Source organism: Ananas comosus, linkage group 13 (assembly GCF_001540865.1).
Source record: "Ananas comosus cultivar F153 linkage group 13, ASM154086v1, whole genome shotgun sequence".
Lineage (NCBI taxonomy): Eukaryota > Viridiplantae > Streptophyta > Magnoliopsida > Poales > Bromeliaceae > Ananas > Ananas comosus.
This window is the reverse complement of record NC_033633.1, coordinates 11,239,003-11,258,583: the sequence shown is the minus strand read 5'-3', so window position 1 is coordinate 11,258,583 and position 19,581 is coordinate 11,239,003. Positions and strand designations below refer to the sequence as shown.

At 36.0% G+C, this 19,581-nt stretch overlaps 2 protein-coding genes across 2 annotated transcripts; one reads left to right on the top strand and one right to left on the bottom strand.

Annotated features, from left to right (window-relative positions):
- LOC109719421 (nuclear export mediator factor NEMF homolog) lies at positions 3,063–11,562 on the bottom strand. The gene is made up of 14 exons (XM_020246093.1): positions 11,467–11,562; positions 10,465–10,577; positions 10,276–10,372; positions 10,029–10,153; positions 8,965–9,487; positions 7,964–8,149; positions 7,596–7,889; positions 7,226–7,378; positions 6,694–6,848; positions 6,388–6,493; positions 4,899–5,726; positions 4,707–4,788; positions 3,823–4,194; positions 3,063–3,641 (listed from the first exon to the last, which is right to left on the bottom strand). Exons 1-14 carry the CDS (start codon positions 11,554–11,556, stop codon positions 3,451–3,453), a joined length of 3,315 nt encoding a protein of 1,104 aa, XP_020101682.1. The 5' UTR covers positions 11,557–11,562; the 3' UTR covers positions 3,063–3,450.
- LOC109719493 (T-complex protein 1 subunit beta) lies at positions 12,794–19,580 on the top strand. The gene is made up of 11 exons (XM_020246215.1): positions 12,794–12,965; positions 13,045–13,101; positions 14,576–14,641; positions 14,749–14,860; positions 15,054–15,182; positions 15,740–15,811; positions 16,003–16,118; positions 16,576–16,652; positions 17,042–17,527; positions 18,260–18,575; positions 19,082–19,580. Exons 1-11 carry the CDS (start codon positions 12,960–12,962, stop codon positions 19,226–19,228), a joined length of 1,584 nt encoding a protein of 527 aa, XP_020101804.1. The 5' UTR covers positions 12,794–12,959; the 3' UTR covers positions 19,229–19,580.

Here is a 19,581-nt window from a genome sequence, read left to right as displayed (position 1 = left end):
AAATAAAAAAAAAAAAAAAAAAAAAAAAAAAAAAAAAAAAAAAGAGGAAAAAGGTGGAGAATTTGGCCTAAATTTGGCGAAACTGGGAAGAGATTGCACCGGTCGAAAGGCGGAGATTAGGGTTTTGTTCTTTTTACAAGAGATTCGGTCTTCGATGCGAACGGAGAAAATCTGACGCAAAATCTAGGTTTCTCGCTCTGGTAAAAATATGGTAAAAATTGGGAATGGAAAGTAGAGAAATTGGCCCAAATTTGCAAAATCAGGATCAAATTGAACCGTTCGAAACGGAGAAGATTAAGGTTTCGACTAAGAGATGCATTATTTTGATGCGAAGGGAGAAAAATCTGACGAAAATCTAGGGTTCCAAGCTCGGGTAAAAATTAGGAAAAAAAAAAAAGTGGAGAAATTGGTCCAATTCCCACAAAATCGGTATCAAATTGCACCGTTCGAAAGGGCGGAGACTAGGATTTCGAGCAAAAGACGCATTCTTTTATTTGATCGGAGAAAAATTTGACGGAAATCAAGGTTTTTGTTTTGGTTTTGGAGGATTTCTAGGGTTTTTGGGGAGAAATGGGGCGAGAGAGGGGACGAGTCCACGGAGAGATGAGAACTAACCCAACAACTACCCCAATGTGTACGGAATGGGGGAAATTGTGGGGCTCCGAATAACTCCCCCAAACTATACGGGTGTGGTAATTAAGTTTCATTGGGGGTGTTATTGGGAAGTTATTGGAGAAGTGTAGTAACAAGAGAACGACATAAAATATGATGCAATAGCTACAAAATTAAAAATTTTAAAAATTTTAAATAGAAAGCATTAAATATTATCCTATCAATTCCAACTTTTGCTCTAAATTTTCAAAATTTTAGATTTACCTTCCCAAATTTAAAAATTTTATAATTAACCATTTTGATTCATATTTCATCAATTTTAAATAATTAATATTATCTAATTGGTAAAAATAATATAAATTATATACCAGCGTAACGGATAAAATTGACCGTACTTATTATATTTGATTTATAAAAAGTCAAATACTAAAGGTCAATGTTTATTGGATTCAATTTGATGTCAAAAAAATTATTCTATATTGCGGACATATTCTTTTTATTATTTCTTCATTATTTGGCTTATATTAGTCACTTTAAATTCTTAAAATATAAATCTACACAGCCGAATGTAAAATTTTAAAAATTTTGGTTTGACATATAAAATTTCAAAATTCAAGCGAAAGTTCGGATGGCCGCGGATCAAATAACCCACAAAAATTTAAAAAGGAAAAAAAAAAAACAAATGGGATAAATTGTGGAGTAAAACTCTACAAGCTCTATGGGGTTGCTCAGCATGTTCAATAATGCACACTAAATAATAACAATGAACAAAATTTATGTAGCCATGGTTGAATAATCTTATATTCATATAATGTTTAAATGCTAACAATTTTAAGTGAAAATGAGTACANAAAAAAAAAAAAAAAAAAAAAAAAAAAGAGGAAAAAGGTGGAGAATTTGGCCTAAATTTGGCGAAACTGGGAAGAGATTGCACCGGTCGAAAGGCGGAGATTAGGGTTTTGTTTTTTTTACAAGAGTTTTGGCCTTCGATGCGAACGGAGAAAATCTGACGCAAAATCTAGGTTTCTCGCTCTGGTAAAAATATGGTAAAAATTGGGAATGGAAAGTAGAGAAATTGGCCCAAATTTGCAAAATCAGGATCAAATTGAACAGTTCGAAACAGAGAAGATTAGGGTTTCGACTAAGACATGCATTATTTGATGCGAAGGGAGAAAAATCTGACGAAAATCTAGGGTTCCAAGCTCGGGTAAAAATTAGGAAAAAAAAAAAAGTAGAGAAATTGGTCCAATTCCCACAAAATCGGTATCAAATTGCACCGTTCGAAAGGGCGGAGACTAGGATTTCGAGCAAAAGACGCATCCTTTTATTTGATCGGAGAAAAATTTGACGGAAATCAAGGTTTTTGTTTTGGTTTTGGAGGATTTCTAGGGTTTTTGGGGAGAAATGGGGCGAGAGAGGGGACGAGTCCACGGAGATATGAGAACTAACCCAACAACTACCCCAATGTGTACGGAATGGGGGAAATTGTGGGGCTCCGAATAACTCCCCCAAACTATACGGGTGTGGTAATTAAGTTTCATTGGGGGTGTTATTGGGAAGTTATTGGAGGAGTGTAGTAACAAGAGAACGACATAAAATATGATGCAATAGCTACAAAATAAAAAAATTTTAAAAAATTTAAAATAGAGGGCATTAAATTTGTCTGAACAATTCGAACTTTTGCTCTAAATTTTCAAAATTTTAGATTTACCTTCCAAACTTTAAAAATTTTATAATCAACCATTTAGATTCATATTTCATTAATTTTAAATGATTAATATTATCTAATTGGTCAAAAATAATATAAATTATATACTAGCGTAATGAATAAAATTCACCGTGATTATTATATTTAATTTATAAAAAGTCAAAATATTAAAAGTCAATTTCTGTTGGATTCAATTTGATGTCGAAAAAATCATTCTATTTTGCGGACATATTCTTTTTATTATTTCTCCATTATTTACTTTAAATTCTTAAAATATAAATCTACACAGCCGAATGTAAAATTTTAAAAATTTTGGTTTGACATATAAAATTTCAAAATTCAAGCGAAAGTTTGGATGGCCGCGGATCAAATAACCCACAAAATTTAAAAAGGAAAAAAAAACAAATGGGATAAATTGTGGAGTAAAACTCTACAAGCTCTGTGGGGTTGCTCAGCATTGTTCAATAATGCACACTAAATAATAACAATGAACAAAATTTATGTAGCCATGGTTGAATAATCTTATATTCATATAATGTTTAAATGCTAACAATTTCAAGTGAAAATGAGTATAATTCACAACAAAGATGATTACAATAGAGTAAAGCATCAACGAAAAACTACTCGAACAGTTTCGCGATCGGACAAAGCATTAGCCCTTTGCTGATGCTGTTTTCATTTCGATTAAAAAGAAAAAAGAGACCAGGAGAAATGACCGATAAATTATGATTACATACATCGATGAAGAACTCTTCCACAACATTTTAATATCATTATCGAACAGTGTGCGAACAAAGTATCAGTAGTTGTCACAGTTTGAGCATGATAGGTTATGTTACATTGCAGGTAAGTTGCAAAGAACTGAATCTCAGATTTGTATATTACATTGCAACATTGAAGTTTCAAAGATGAAAACAGAAGGAAAAAAAAAAAAAAAAAACCCTCTAAGATACAAATCTGATCTATTAACAGCTCAAAATTCAATCTTCTTTTAGTTCACATCTATTCGATCTTGCCACGGAAAACCATTTAGCCTTTTCTTCCGTCTGTCTATGAAGAAAATTCCCAGACACGAGCCAAATATTCTGACGAGTAATCTTTTGAAGCTTTGCAGCCTGCTGAAGTATCTTCTAGTTTTCCTTTGACGACTTCTTCCCCTTCTTTTGTTTCTGCTTTAGTTGAGTGAGACCTGGCGCGGTGATCTTAACGTTGCCGATAATTGCGGCCACCAATTCCGGGTCGGTGCATGCTTTCATTAGTTCCTTTTCTCGGTTCGTCACTTCGGGCATGTGACTGAATAGATTCATCGCAGTTTTTGCAGCTGAAAGGACGATACATAGATGTCAAATCACCAAAAGTTGGGAATGTTTTAAGGACACAATGAGATCCTAACCCAAGTTCCTCACCTCCGTCGGAGAGGAAGATATGTAGGGAAAAGTTTGCATTAAAATTTATAACACAATTCAGAGAGATTTCAATATTCAACTTAGAGAAGAAGATACCTTTCCCTTTCTTTGCAGTGCCTGGAGTTATCTTGACACGGTATTTGTATGTTTGCAACGCATTATAAGGACCGCAAACCGGAACAGCGTACAGCAAAATATCACTTGGTAGAGGATTTCCTGTCAAGTAATCTAAATCATTTAATTTCATTTTCTCTTCTTCGCCAATTTCATGGATTCCATCTTCATCGATAGCTATCTTAGCCATCTCAGAATTAGATTTGTTTGCTTCTGAAGTAAGATCCTCAGAGTTGGCACCATTTGCATTTAAGCCGTGGGGCTGATCTGCTTCGGAAGAATTTTCTCGACAATCGCGAGAAAGGTGGCCGGATTTTTTACATTTGTAACATACTTTCAACGAATCATCTTGGCCTGCAAATAGGAAGAAAAGGAAATACGTTTGACCAGATTATTCCCAACAAATCCAGGCAAGAACTGTTACTCCTCCATTAAAATATATGGAGACACGCTCATTAAGAGCAAATATTGTCACTCCGGCAAGGATGGATAAAGAAATGAATGAATAGATATAAAAATATAATTTCGTGATTCTGCTGTGCTATAACAAAATTGATCATTCTTCAGGCATCTACTAAAAGCATAAATGACCCAAATAATCAGGGAAATATTTTAATTGTAATAAGATTTGTGACTAAAGAAAACAAGTTAATGCAAAAATCATTTCATAGAAAAAATAGCAGACCTTAAATAAAATGCCGGTAAAAATTATTTTGACACTCCCCAGATAATAAGAATCTAATGCAATGCCAAAAATTTCTAGCTGCACGTCAAAAGAAAAACTCCTACGGACAATTTCTTTCTTTTTTTTAATTATGATTTAGGAAAAATGAATTCGAAACCAGAGATAACTTTTAGAAAAGTACCGGATACTGCTTTTGTTGGCTTTTCAGCAACACCATCCTGATCATGTGAATCTTTATCCTTTTTCAGAGCTTTTCCAGCAGACTGAAATAATGAAAAGATGATTAATAATGGAAGTAGGGAAAAATAACAAGGCAGACAAATGGCAGAGTCCTTAAGAACTAATAAACAAATCCAAAAATCATTGCATTTACCGCTAGTAAAGCCATACGAATTTCCCTTTCTTCTTCATCCTGCTCCGCATATTTCTCCTTAATCTTCTTAAGTTTGCCCTTTTGCCCACGACTAATTTTCATACTAGCAGTCTTTAAGTTCTCCTTAACTTTATCTTGTTGAGAACCTGAAAGAACGGGTTTATTTCCTGCTTCGTTTTCATGTAACTCACTCGCGATTTCATTTTTATTCTGTCCTTTCTTAAGTTTTCGCCTCTCTGCCTTCGATACATGAGGCTTCTCTCTCACAGCAGCCTTTTTCTCTTCAACATCATCCGCCGCTTCCAATGTCGATTTATTATCATCCAAACCAGAGGTATTATTAGATAATTTAGCAGGGCCAAGGCCCAAAGCCTTATCCATAAGAACCTCAAGTTGGGAAGTAATATCTTTATCAGAGGAATTCTCATCGTGAAGGTCTTTCAAATTGCTTGCTTCAACATTATCATTAGGAGATACTGGAACTGTATCTGGTTCTTTACTTGTCTCTCCTTCACTAATAATTTCTTCATCTGAACCAGAATCGTTCTGTTCTTTACGAGGCTCTTCTTGGTCTTCTTGAAGGGCTTCATCTTCACCTCTTACACGCCTTTCATTTAGATGTGAAGCCAAGGAGCTTTCATCCAAACGAAAGAGAAGACCAAATCCCATCACAAGAGGGTGAGGAGGGAGAAAATTCTTTTTACCGCGGATCATGAAGCTTCCCACAGTGAGATACTCGCCGGTTGGTGCAGTTTTGCTCACTTGATTTGGGTACACCCACCAAGCGCTCGTTACAATTTTCGAGTCCCATGCTTGGCTGTGACAGACCTGAAAAAAGAAAAATAAAAAAGAGGAAAAAAGAGAAGATAAAGATAAAGATGTGTTTGAGAAGTCTACCAGATAAGTTAATAGAAAATGAATAGGCCTTTTGAAATATCTCCCTATAAAATTATCTACGTATATTATGCATCTGTATACTCTGAATTGTCATATATACCACTCGAATTTACAGCTGCTGGCAAAAGTGCCCTTATTTCAGGTTAGGGAGTCATCTGATTCATTGGAGAAAGTTGGTTTTCAATTATAATTAGTTTGACATTTCCGTAAAAACACAAATTGAAAAAAATGTTTTACTGGCATGCACAAGAATTTCAGATTTTTGCGCGAGAAAATATGTAAATAGATATTTGCATAGTTTTTTTTTTTTTTTTTTTTTTTTGAGAGAATGGTAGCATGCTATCTATATCATACATTTTTTTTCAGAAATAACCTTAGCTGAAAATGTGAAGCAACTAGGTTGCGCACTTAGGACAATGGCTACCAACCATCAAGGATTCGCCACTTGCGCTAGGGATGGTTGGTGATATTTATGAAGTTGTATATACGAAGGATTGAATTTAGATAAATATGGAATAAATTTGCTATACAACTAATAAGCTAAGAAACCTATAACATTACTACAGTAAGAAAAATGAACTATTTAACATACAGTAAAACATCCAGCTTGATTTAACGTCAGGGGCGGTATGGGACTATCTGGTTTGTGATTCTTGATCACAGTACTCGAAGCTCCGTGAAGGTCTGCATGTACATACCTATTTAAAAAGCTCAAAATAAGTCACAGCATAAAACCATAATGAATAAGGAGTTTCATATTGCAAGACGAACCGATGAAGAATGATGTTATTTACAATGACCAATAAAATGAAGGCAACTGCATTAATTGACCCAGTATTATTCCTAATGTAAGACAAAGTTTTGAACTGAAATAAAAAAAATAGTAAGATTTACTTACAGATCTCCTTTGGACATGTATCGCTTGACAATCATCTCATTTTGTTGAGCATCACGACCACTGATAACCAAATAATTCTCGCTGCTGATGAACCAGTTGAATTTCTCGAACCAGTGAACTTTACGCATATGAGATATTGCAGCAACAGTTTTTTCCTGCAAGACAAAAACAGTCGTTATTACTGGGAAATTATAATGCAAAAAACATACGTGGTCCAGTTTCAAAAAGCAAAAAACATACGTGGCCCAGTTTAATAAAAGCTGTATATGAAATTCCGCTCTATTATGAATTACAAATTTACCAAACTTTCCTAATTGTAATTTGACCAACTGTCTTTAATTTGGTTTGAAGTGACCGACTAACTCCAATGATTTTGAGTTAAAACATGACTTGATGGCACACCCTCGAGATATCACCAAATCTAAAGAGGAGGCTAAACTTAATTTGCAATATACGGGTATCCACGTTAAATTTAAAGTCTTACATGACTTTATGTCCAAAGTGGAATTTGAAGCATAATCTACAAGATTACCTGAGCAAGTTGTTGGCGCGTCTTCTTCTCAGCTGCTTTAAAAGCCTTCTCATGTGCTGTTATGGTCTTTTCTTGCTTACTTTCCTGTTTTTTCTTCATTTCGTACCAGCGGCGTGCATTTGCATGTGCAGAAAGTGCCAAATCGACCTCTACCTGAAGTAAATGAAAACAAAAGCATGTAAATAGGAATGTAACATTTTGGAACCAGGAATCATCATGCAATATGCAATAATAATAATAAGCCTTAACAGAGGGGGAAATGCTGAAATATATTCGTGCATCTGCAGAGCCTCAATCTAAAAAAAATTCCAGATGAAGACAAAATGAAGGAACAGTGGTAGCAGTCAAAGTAAGGCACTAAAAGAAGAACCTTTTCAGCAGGGGCAGTTTTTTCATCGTCATCCATTTCATCGAGGTTGTTACTGAGGAGCAGGGTAATACAATTTCTGTCCAAATGGAGTTTATCAATGAGACCCGCTACTGGATTTCCTGATTTCCTCTCTTCCTTCACCATGCGCTCAAGATCTACCCAAGCCATCCCATTTGCTAGGGCAACACGGACGGCTAGAATGGCCGCATCCACATCTTCTAAGTTGTACTCGATCAGTTGCGCCAATTCAGTACAATGGTCCACTTCTTTCCTCAATGTATGTACACGGTTTTCCTGCATCGTAAGAATAACTTAAAATGCTACAGAGGCTATTTTGTGAAAGAGAGAGAAAGAGAGAAAGTGTGAACCTGATCCGAGCGTATCTTATTAAGCTTTTGTATTGCTGTTTCTTCTTTTGCTTTTTGCTGCTGCTCCACTCTTTGGCTCTCGATTTTACTGTAGAACTCGTCCAAAGCTGCATCAAATGTTTCAAATTTAACAGATTCCCTTGACTTGAACTGATTCAGCAGTATAGGACAGAATTCATCATATATCTGCAAATGGAAATAAAAGAATATGCTTTATTTTTCTCACAGAGTAGATAAATCATCAAAAGGAGCAGATCAACTTTATTTGAGCATAAATCAACAGATTCACAAAGACACGGAGGAGAGAAATGAAGGAAAAATGAAATCCAGCCCGAATTTTCTTATCAAAACCCTAATTGTGTACTTAAAGTAATAGGGCAAGAGTGCTTGACCAAAAACTGATAAATATATCAGTATTGGTTTAAAACAAATAAAATATTCTATTACGTTGCCATAATTTGTCCAAACTGATTTACATGAAGGTTCACTTATCAGGCCACAGAACAAGATAAGACCAAAGAATTCACATCATAATGGTCAATCTCATATTGCATGATAAATAAATGACGATTCATATGTGACACCGAATAAAATGAGAACAAAACGTTCAGTCAAACACTTGGTAGATGCATGTTACTGGCATATGCCCAATCAGTGCACCAAATACGCATTATCAAAATTCAGTTGATTGAACGTATATTTGAAAAGCACTGTTTCCTCGAGAAAAAGTAAAAACAATTAAAAGGAGATATTGCAATTAAGTGAACGGCAAATACAGCATAATAAACTTGGCCTACCCACTATATTCAGAAAGAACAACCTAAAGGAAGTATTATTGCATAGACATACCCGCGAAAGTTAAGAACAGCAAATTATCATAGTTAATTTGCATAAGATTAAAGAAACGAAATTAAAATGGAAGATACAACTAGCTGACTTCCGTAGTACTGCTAAACCATCATCCAAACAATGTAATCTTTGAACAGAAGTAATATATCAACCTTCAAAGATGAAGCCGATTCTTGTGGGTTTTTTGTATCCTTTCCAGTAGTTTTACTCTGCATCACAATGTATCCTTCGGGAATCCTCTTACCGGATATGATGTCCTCAAGCCAATCTTCAAACCTCGAAACAGCTTCTGCAAGAAGGTGTATCGTGTCATCCCCAATTTTACTATCAGGATCTTTCCCAAGTTTTATATTTGGAAGCAGGCCAGCGTCCAATATAATATGCTCAGAGAGTGCTGGTCCATAGCTCAAAGCCTCTCCAATAATGGTCTTCAAAGTAGCTTTATTTGATTGGCCACCATCATTGGCTTTTTTATTCTTAGATTTAGTTTGCTCTTTGGATTTATCTGGAATATTGTTCCCATCATCAATAAGTTCTGAAGACTCATCATGCTTGGTTGAATTTGGCTTATTTAGGGTGGCTTTTAACTTTGAGTAGTCAGTCCTTTCGAAAAGGCGGCAAGCCTCTATTGGATAGCGATGGCGTGACATAATAGCCAAACCCTTATCGTCATCTCTGTAGTTAACAAAAAAATATTGTGGTTGCATTATCAACAAATAAATAAATAAATAGCAAAGTTTGACAGAGAACAGAAGTTAAAACATGGAAAAAAAGAAAAAGAAAAAGAAAGGTAACAAAAGATACAATTTTATTACTAACCAAAGACCCTTCCATAATGTTGAGTTTGCTCTATAATGCACAAAGAGAAATCTCAATGCAACATAAACTTGAGGGATAAAAAAGTTATTTTACATGCATTGATTTTGTCCATTCAAAACCATTTCAAGATAAGAAGTGTGAGAGTTTTAGGTCAACTTACTGACAATAAGAGAAAAAAGCTATGGAGTATATAGAGAATAAAGAGATAAATGAAATGAATAAAGACCTGGTTTGCTGGTCTATAGAGATAAAAGATTCAGAATAACCACAAAAAAATAAAATTCAGAAAATTAAGGTGGACCTAAGTTACAAGATGATTACGATATCTAGTGTAATCATACTATCAAATCACCCATAAAACTCCTCTGAACTTGGTGATTGTGGATTTGATAACAACCTGTGAGAGCGGAGTAGCGTCATTACAGTAAACTCAGAATCCGTGAGAAGAATATTTCCTTGGGCATATAGTTCAAGAATTATATAATGAGCATTACTACCCAATCCAAATTGGAAAAGAATAATCTGCAAATACAAAAATAAAGGCAGCAATATAAAGATCATATAAGAAACAAAAAAAACAAAACGGCATAGAATGCTGTATTTTAAGCAAAGAGAAGGTAAATTCATGAGGATTTAATTCTTACACGATCATATCCCAGTTGCCGGATGTCTTCAAGTCTTTTTGTCCGTATATGTTTCCGCAATTTAAGAGTAAAGCCGGAAGGAGTTGTATTTTTGTCTCTGCAAATAGACAGAGCATTCCAGTAAATAACGACTCAAAGCTTACATATTTTTTTTTTTAAAAAAAAACAGATACAAGGTCATTGTTTTACCGCATATACTGAGTTGTATGCAACCTGACTCCGCTTTCCATCAACAAAAATACCTTTTCACTCTCCCCTGATTGGGTGATTCCACTGCTATTCATCAGCTTGAATAGATAAGTCTACAAAATAAAGAATAATTAGAAACGACTATGAGGTTAATCCCCATAAACATTGAAGAAGCCGGAGACTTGCATCGAGAAAGGAATATTATGCGAAGCCTTACTAAAATAAAATCATTTGCTGCTGTAGCATAACCAGGACGCCTACTTCGATGAAATAGTAGGTCAAAAACAAACATGTTAATACTAATTGTAGTGATCTACTCTTCCTCCACACTGCTAGAAAGGAAACTCCCGCTTATTTTCGCAAAACTAGCTTACAAGGGGAAGTGTGTATCTTTCTTCAAGCTGAAGATAAGCATCAATAAAAACATTTGCTTCCATGAAATACAAACGAACTTACATGGAGCAGCTATTTAGAAAAGGTTACAACAAGATTGAAGGGGTCTCAAAATTTTCATTTATTTTTTGTGCACAAACCAAGCACTTATACTTCCGTATAATCGATCACTTCGCAAATGCTTAAGCGAAGAACCCAAAAGTTCCTCCTAGCACTAGGGTTAGAATTCAAGCTTAAGTACCTACACCTACCATCATCAAATACCTAATATGATTAAAGTTTCCTACTAATGACTCAAAGCACACGACTTTAACCCCCAAAACTCCCCTTTTCTACTCTATCTACACAATAACAACAGAAAATTGAGATCATAGGAAATAGAAATGTCCAATTATGAAACTTTGCATCATAAAAGCTAGTTTAAACGTAGAACACTCGAAAGAAACGAATTGGGGAATCTACACGGCAGGTCCTATGGATCGAACACGGGAAGATACGTGCGCAAATGGGGGAGACCCCAAATGGTTATGGGCGAAATGGGGAAATGAGTGCATGGTCTACAGGGTGGTTTTGGGGATTGGGTGTAGGGGGATCGGTGATGGGTTCTACCTTAGGGGAGATGTCGTATACGTTGGCGCACCGCATCCCGATGAGCTTGCGGAGGCACTTCACCTCCGCCGCCACATCCGCCGTGTTCATCCGCACCTTCTCTCTCTCTCTCTCTCTCTTTCTCTCTCTCTCACGATCGCTTTACTACGGAGGGGTTGGGGGAAGAAGACGACGAGTAGGAAGAGCGAGAAATAGAGTAGGTTTATTGGAACAAACCTAAAGTCGGCGATGGCTTCTTATGGAGTATGCGTGGAGAGTGACTCGGCGCCGACTTTAATTCAATCAAAATTTGGAACAGAGGAGGATGACATGTGCACTCCCATCATTACTTTTTGGGTTTTTTTTTGCATTTAGCCCCTTCAAAAACAAAAAAATTATAAATGACCCTAATAAATTTATATTTGTATAAAATAGTCCTCTTCTTGCCACGCAAGCGCCTAAATAGCATTTTAAAGTTGAACAAAGTGATTCAATCACAGTGTTTAAACATGATAATTGAATCACCGTGTTTCTTTTTGTATTTTTTTCATTACTAAGTTAAAGAGGAGGGACTAAGGTGTGGATATAAACACAGAGATTCAATCGCTGTATTTAAACACAGTGATTTATTCATCGTATTCTACTTAAAAATATAAACATAACGCTTATGTGGTAAGAAGAGGGCCATATGCGCAAATATAAATTTGTTAGGATAATTTCTAAATTTTTTTGAGGGGGGCTAAATTTGAAAAAAGCCCGTAATATTTCTTTCTTTTGTTTTAGTATAGTGATTTCAGAGGCAATGTGTTTAATTGATAGATGGTGAGCTAAAAGACGGGCGGTATTGGTTCAACTTATTTAAACACTGGAGCCGGTTTGGATCAAGCAATATTCGCTGATTGATAAGTTCGCTGTAATTTAAATCAGACTTGTATTATCTTATTATGTCAGTTTGATTTAACATTAAAATATATCAAACTAGTCTATATAGTCTGAAACGGTAGGCATGAACTGCCCATGCTGATAAGCATGTCCGGACACGACAATTCTTACTTAGCATAATTGAAATAAATTAAAAGTTAAATATATGGATAATTTTTATACTATTTTTATTTTTTAAATATTTGTAATTTAAAAACTATAGTCTTTAAGCTTTTTCGTGGAAGCTTTTCTTAAAATATAACCATTAAAACCTTTGGAAAAAATAAATTTAAAAATGGCATCTATATGAAAACATTAGATTGTTTTGTCTATTAGGGACTAGAATGTAAAATCTTAAAAAGTAAACCGCAATATAAGCATAGTATAGGGACCATCCGTAAATTTTACACTATATAGTTCCCTCGCGAAGGCTCGCTCGTGGGTCCGTGTTGCTTCGAGCGCCTCCTCCGAGCCCTTCGAATCCTCGCCCTCACCAAAATCTCCTCTTTCGAATTCTAGGGTTTTAGATCCCACCCCCTCTCTCGAGATCTCGAACTCCCCCTAGGGTTTCGAAGCTCTTCCGATTGTCTCCAATGGCGGTACGTTCTATCTCGTTTCCTCTACTTAGTGTAAATTTCGGTGTGCGATTTGTTTGATCCGTGAGGAATCGCTGTGTAGGTGGAGCGGTTGTTGAAAGATGAAGCCACGGAAGAGAAGGGAGATCGAGCTCGGATGGTATCGATTCAACTCGCTTTATAGTAGTTTCAGTTTCAGTTGTAGTTTCTAATAGCGTGTATTAATTGCTATTAGTTATAGAACATCAAAGCGATTTTTTTTTTTAAGTATTAGGCGGTATTTTTGAGTGGAATTAATTGATGAAGCTAAAAGATCATTACTTTACTATTTAGAATGCTGAAAAAGTCTCTTTTTGCCCCTCCAATACTTAGTTTTTATTCCATGAACATATTTGAACTATATTTTGTGGAAAAAAAATTTGGGATGATTCGCTAGATGGGTATACATTTTGTCAAATATATAGAAAGGGGAAGTCGTATTTGCTTTGTTTAGCTTGTGAATAACCCTTTGGGGGAGTGTAGCTTTACCTGGCGCAAGAGAAAAACACCCTTAAGTACGATGGGAAGAGAAAATGGATGCTAGATTTGTTTTAATTCAGAATGAATAACGAACTGTGTAAGATGGATTAGTAAATGATATCAGAGTAGGTTTATCTTTATAACTATGACCTTCAATCTTGTCATTGTTGACTGTAAAGTTTTAGAAGTTTTGATACCTGGTGCACCATTTACTTATGCCTATCATCTTGGAACTTTAGCTACTCAAGCTTGTCTATCGATGGATTTATGCTGGAAGCAATAGTACGGAGGAAAAAAGATTTCACATTGGTCATGAGATACAGATGCATTCCTCATTATCCTGTTCTTATTACTACTTGGCCAAGCATTTACTAACTTTCATACTGTATACTAGGCCTAGCGGTTCCACCTCTTAATAGGTTTCCCTTAACTCGAGATTATGCCATACTGTAGTCCCTTTTAACTGATGGTTTTGATGGAATAGGAAAACAAATGATTGTTTTAGTACAGATATTGCTGTTACATTGGTTCTTCCATGAGACTGAACATTCTCAGACAGCAGTCACGGCACCATTCTAATTTGCAGTATTCTTTTTGTCTGACAACTTCTGAGAGTCAATGCGCTAGTGAAGCACAAATTAAAAGAAAATCACAGATATTGCTTGCACATTATATCTGGTCTACAGTCCATTTTCATTTGAGCTTCTCAGAAGGGATTAACTGTCTTTCTTTAGTATCTTTCAAAATCCATCCTCGAGAAAATGAGCTCAAGTAACAAAAAACGCTGCTCAGTTAAGGTCACACCAGGATGGGGTCTGAGTGGAAGTATTTTGAGTTAGTTCTAACATTCAATCACTTTTGCATGAACTGGTTGTTTCCAAGATTGTGTTGTGTTCCAAGACCAAGATATTAGTGTGCTATGCAATTTCCCCAAGCTCAAATAGTATGCCTGATATGCTATTTTTTCCAAATCAGTAAATATATTTCCTGGAAGATATTATCTTGAGCTAATTTCTGGATTCCTGATTTTTGTAAGATTTTACTTTCTTTTTCCAGTTATTCCTAAGCCAAAATTTGTACTTACAGTTGCTTTTGCCACTTTCTTCCTGGTGCAGGCATCTTTTATCGGTGCAATGGCAATTGCTGATTTAGTTAAGACCACCTTAGGACCGAAGGGAATGGTATTATCTTGATTCTCAAGTTTTTATTGCTCTTCCTCATGTCCACGTCTGACTGTTGCTTAATTGGCTTAGCTAATATGACTTGCATACACACACTTGATGTTTAGGACAAGATCCTGCAGTCAACTGGCAGAGGGCGTAATGTCACTGTTACTAATGATGGTGCAACTATATTGAAGGCACTTCATATTGACAACCCAGCTGCGAAGGTCCTTGTTGGTATCCTTTGATTTTCTTCCAATATGTAATCTTCGATTTGCAAGCTATTTATTATTAAATCTTTGTTCACACTGATTCATTCGTTTTAGTAGAAAATAAAAATAATTTTTTTTTGCTATACACAAGAAACTAATTGTCCTATTCATGTAATTGTTATACAAAGAGAAAGGTTAGTCCTTAGTTTGAGTATCAGATATATCGAAAGTTCAAGATGATGAAGTTGGTGATGGAACAACTTCAGTTGTTGTTTTGGCTGGAGAGCTACTGAGGGAAGCTGAAAAATTGGTCAACTCAAAGATTCATCCTATGACTATTATTGCAGGTTTGTCTCATGCTTTCCAAGAACATTTTTGTAGCAGTTCCTTGAGCTGTTGTGAAGTGTTAAAATGTCTAGCTTGGATGCTGTGTGTGTTGTAAGATGGGTACAATGGTAGTATTATGTACTTGTACATAGACCTGTAGTAAACATTTCGGATTGTTTTTTTTTATTATTTTATTTTTAAATTTAAGGATACACAGTGTAAAAAATTATCAATAGAGCTTAGCCTAATGAAAGTCATAAGGAGCTTGTAGTGATTAGATGAAAATATGTAACTAGGTTACTTGCACTAGGTTCATGTTTTAATCTCATCCTGCTACTTAGAATGTGTACGGCATGCTAAATGAACTGGGTTTTATTCTTGTATTGTTCTCTTTCAACCCTCTTTCCTTTGTCGAGAAAGTTGGCTATATCTTTGCCTTCAAATAATTTGAACTGATTATTAAATATGGCGCCCCTTACTGCCTTCTTATTGTTGAGTTGTTTTTACTTTTATCAGTGAGATAGTTAGCGTAATTCTACTGAATAATTTATGGGTGCTCAATGGATTAATCTTACAGGTTACAGAATGGCTGCTGAATGTGCACGCAATGCTTTGTTAGAGAAGGCCATGGACAACAAACAAGACCCAGGTATCAACAATTTTGTGATGCATGAATAATATGATGTTCTTTTATATCCTATTATATCGATTAGTTTTTTATGATTATGTGGTGCGACAACTAGCTTGGCTTACAGTCGCTGACTTTCCTCTGTTTTTAGTAGTTTATAACCTATAACTTAAATCTTTTATGTCTTTTTGAATATCCTACTTTGATTTCAGAGAAGTTTAAATCCGATCTGTTGAACATTGCTATGACAACTTTGAGTTCGAAAATACTTTCCCAGGACAAGGAGTACTTTGCTAAACTTGCTGTTGATGCTGTTTTGAGGCTTAAGGTACTACACTTCATATCTAGTATGTAAGTACATATGTGTAATTTGTGTACGTGTATGTAAAATACATATGTACTGATGTTTACATGGATTGGTTATTAACGATATATGAGCTGTCATTAATTGAACTAACATTTGTTTTTCAAGTTGCTCATTATTGTATGCTGTTTTTTCCTAGACAAAGTGTCTGTTCTGTACTCACAAGACCGCAACTTTCGATTAGATAAGTAGGAATATAAATTGACATGTGACTTGTATGTAGTGAAAAATGGTTATTTACTTTTACTAATTAGATACTGTATAGATTTATCTGCGATCAATTGCACCTAAACATAAAATTTTGTGCCTTCTTTCCTTTGATATTGGTAATTGCTAATTTGATCCACCAGCCATGATTTCCTTTTAGCAAGTTTCATTTATTCTTTTTAATATCTATTCATGTTTTTCTTGCTGGTATCAGGGGAGCACTAATTTGGAGGCCATCCAAATTCTAAAGAAACCTGGAGGATCTCTGAAGGACTCTTTTTTGGATGAAGGGTATGATTTCACAGTCAAATATATTAACATGTGTGGTCAAGTAGCTTTGCATTACCATCATCAGTTAGCCTTAGGCACTAACGGCGAATTGGGGATGTTAGTGTAATTTATTATATATGATATCCATATGATAATCCATTTTTCTTCATCTAATATATGTGAAAATGGATCTACTTTTTTTTTTTTTTCCCTATAGTTGCGTAAAGTATGAAAAAGCATACAAAGTTCAATATGTCTGTTGCCCCATGCTTGTTCTATGCCCAAAAAACAAATAACTAGGCGTTCTGAAGCTAAATGAGGTTTACATAAGCAAACTTGCATTCAAATTGGAAGATTGATATTGCACAAAAAAGCTCAATAATAGCATTACCCGTTGTCTTTTTGTGAAGGTTTATTCTTGACAAGAAAATAGGTATTGGGCAACCAAAGCGCATTGAGAACGCCAAGATTTTGGTTGCTAACACTGCTATGGACACTGACAAAGTAAAGATCTATGGGGCCCGCGTTCGTGTTGATTCGATGACTAAGGTTGCAGAGATCGAAGCTGCGGAGAAGCAGAAGATGAGAGAGAAAGTGCAAAAAATAATAGCCCATGGAATCAACTGTTTCGTTAACCGTCAATTGATATATAACTTTCCAGAGGAACTATTTGCTGATGCTGGCATACTTGCTATCGAGCATGCTGATTTTGATGGGATTGAGCGGTTGGCGCTCGTTACAGGCGGTGAGATTGCATCGACTTTTGATAATCCAGAGTCTGTTAAGCTTGGGCATTGCAAGCTTATTGAAGAGATAATGATTGGTGAAGATAGGTTGATTCATTTCTCTGGGTGCGAAATGGGTCAAGCTTGTACCATTGTTTTAAGAGGTGCAAGGTATGTCCATTAGACTGTCATTTAATTCCGTGCTTAATTATTTCTAAGATAATTGAGCTAGCATATTTGTTGGCATCGTCATTTTGTCTTGTTATATTTTTTATCTTCTTAGGATTGCACTTGTTATGTCTGTCGAACTGACTAATCATGTGATCCTGGTTGCGATTTATTCAATTATACCTACTTCATTCGCATCTGAACTATGGAGTAGGAAGTTTAAGTTTGTTTTTACGAAGGCTATTCTTCAAATATCTGTTAGCAGTCCAAACCCCAAACACTCCAACCTATGTAAGTAGACTTATGTGGACTACAAACTTCGGATATGGGTAAGAGATCTTGGATATACCATGATTTCCTCTAGATTTGTTCCTCTCTTTCTCTCTCTCGTTTGCTCCGTCTATTAGCTGCAGCACTGAGGGGAGAGGTGTTGAAAGATGGTTAACCTCTTTATTGTGCTATTGGGTAAATCGTGAAGCTTACCCACAGATATTGGCCTTGCTTAACTGCATCAATTGTTGTGCCCGTTGCAAACTTCAGGCAAATAAATTCCTATTTTGCTAGCCTTGATCACATGAAACATCTATTGAATATGTCGTTATGTAAAGGAAGGGGAAAATATACAATAATCTAATAGTGAAGTTTGAGTTTTCTTTTTGTTTTTTTTCTCAGCTGATTCTGTTCAACCGTTCTTATTTTATTTTTCTTTTTTTTTTTTTTTGATATCATCTGCAGCCAACATGTGCTCGATGAAGCTGAAAGATCCTTGCACGATGCCCTGTGTGTGCTGACTCAGACCGTGAACGACAGCCGGGTCTTACTCGGTGGCGGATGGCCTGAGATGGTGATGGCAAAGGAGGTTGACGAACTAGCACGCAGGACCCCCGGAAAGAAATCTCATGCTATCGAGGCCTTCTCCCGGGCTCTCCAAGCCATCCCAACCATCATAGCTGACAATGCCGGACTTGATAGCGCCGACCTTATCTCTCAGCTCCGTGCCGAGCATCATAAGGAGAGGAGCACTTCTGGAATTGATGTCATCTCTGGCGGGGTAAGTGATAGAGATGTTGTCCTCTAGCTGTTTTTAAGTTGTAGTAATTCATTAGTCCTTTTAACCTTTTACGTGATAGCATTAAACTCCTTTCACTTAGGCTTCTGCAATTAGGTCCCTGAAGTCTGTAAGTCGTGCAATCTGTTCCTTGCTGTATTCTTCCTACAACGTGACAGCTGTTTTTGTGCTGTTTTTGCGCGTGAGTGACATACGATAAATTAACTTATGAAATGATGAAACCGCTAAATTTTATGCATCTTGTTTGCCTCTTATCTTTTTTCATTTTTTCCACTTATCCCTCATATGCACAAACAGAAGTTAGCTCCCTAAGGTGGGAAACTTTGGTAAATGTCAGAATGCATAATTTATGGACTTTGGGGGCCTAACACTCAATTTTGTTGAGCTAAAAGCGATTGCATGGAAATTCCAGGATGGATTGTGATTACGTTTTGTTATGATGAAAATTTTGCTAATCATAAAACAATAACATTGCAATGCTGGTGCAGGTTGGCGACATGGAAAAGCTCGGAATCTCGGAGTCCTTCAAAGTTAAACAAGCTGTACTTTTATCGGCGACCGAGGCGGCTGAGATGATACTGAGGGTTGATGAGATCATTACTTGCGCTCCGAGGAAGAGGGAGGATAGAATGTGACCTTGTTCCTCCTTCCGTTTAACCAACCATGGCAATTGTTTGAATATGGGTTCAATGCTTTTCGAGTTTTTTCGAACTCTATTTATCAGATGCCTGTAAACTGCCCAAATATCTGCCACTCGAGACTGCTTAGATCTTTGAGTTCTTTTGATTGAGATGTTGTATCAGGTTTTGCGCTTGCTTTCCACTTCTTTGCACTAATCTGAAAACCAATCATTTTATTTTTTACACCATAACTTTGTACCCATTTGAATCTTGGACGTTTAAGGTTATTAACTGCAGTAGCAGATGAGTAAGAATAGTGGCTTAGGGCTTTATTTTTGCTATTTATCACCTTGTGTGATCAGTTTTAT

Bases quoted from the DNA above. Each gene is read 5' to 3' on its own strand.
- LOC109719493 (XM_020246215.1), top strand. The intron at 13,102-14,575 runs GTATCGATTCAA...TTCCTGGTGCAG, and splicing joins AGGGAGATCGAGCTCGGATG to GCATCTTTTATCGGTGCAAT. The intron at 14,642-14,748 runs GTATTATCTTGA...CTTGATGTTTAG, and splicing joins CCTTAGGACCGAAGGGAATG to GACAAGATCCTGCAGTCAAC.
- LOC109719421 (XM_020246093.1), bottom strand. From the start codon at position 11,556: ATGAACACGGCGGATGTGGCGGCGGAGGTGAAGTGCCTCCGCAAGCTC. The intron at 9,488-10,028 runs GTTGTTATCAAA...TGTTAACTACAG, and splicing joins ACGCTACTCCGCTCTCACAG to AGATGACGATAAGGGTTTGG. The intron at 5,727-6,387 runs GTATGTTAAATA...TTCTTTTTTCAG, and splicing joins ATCAAGCTGGATGTTTTACT to GTCTGTCACAGCCAAGCATG.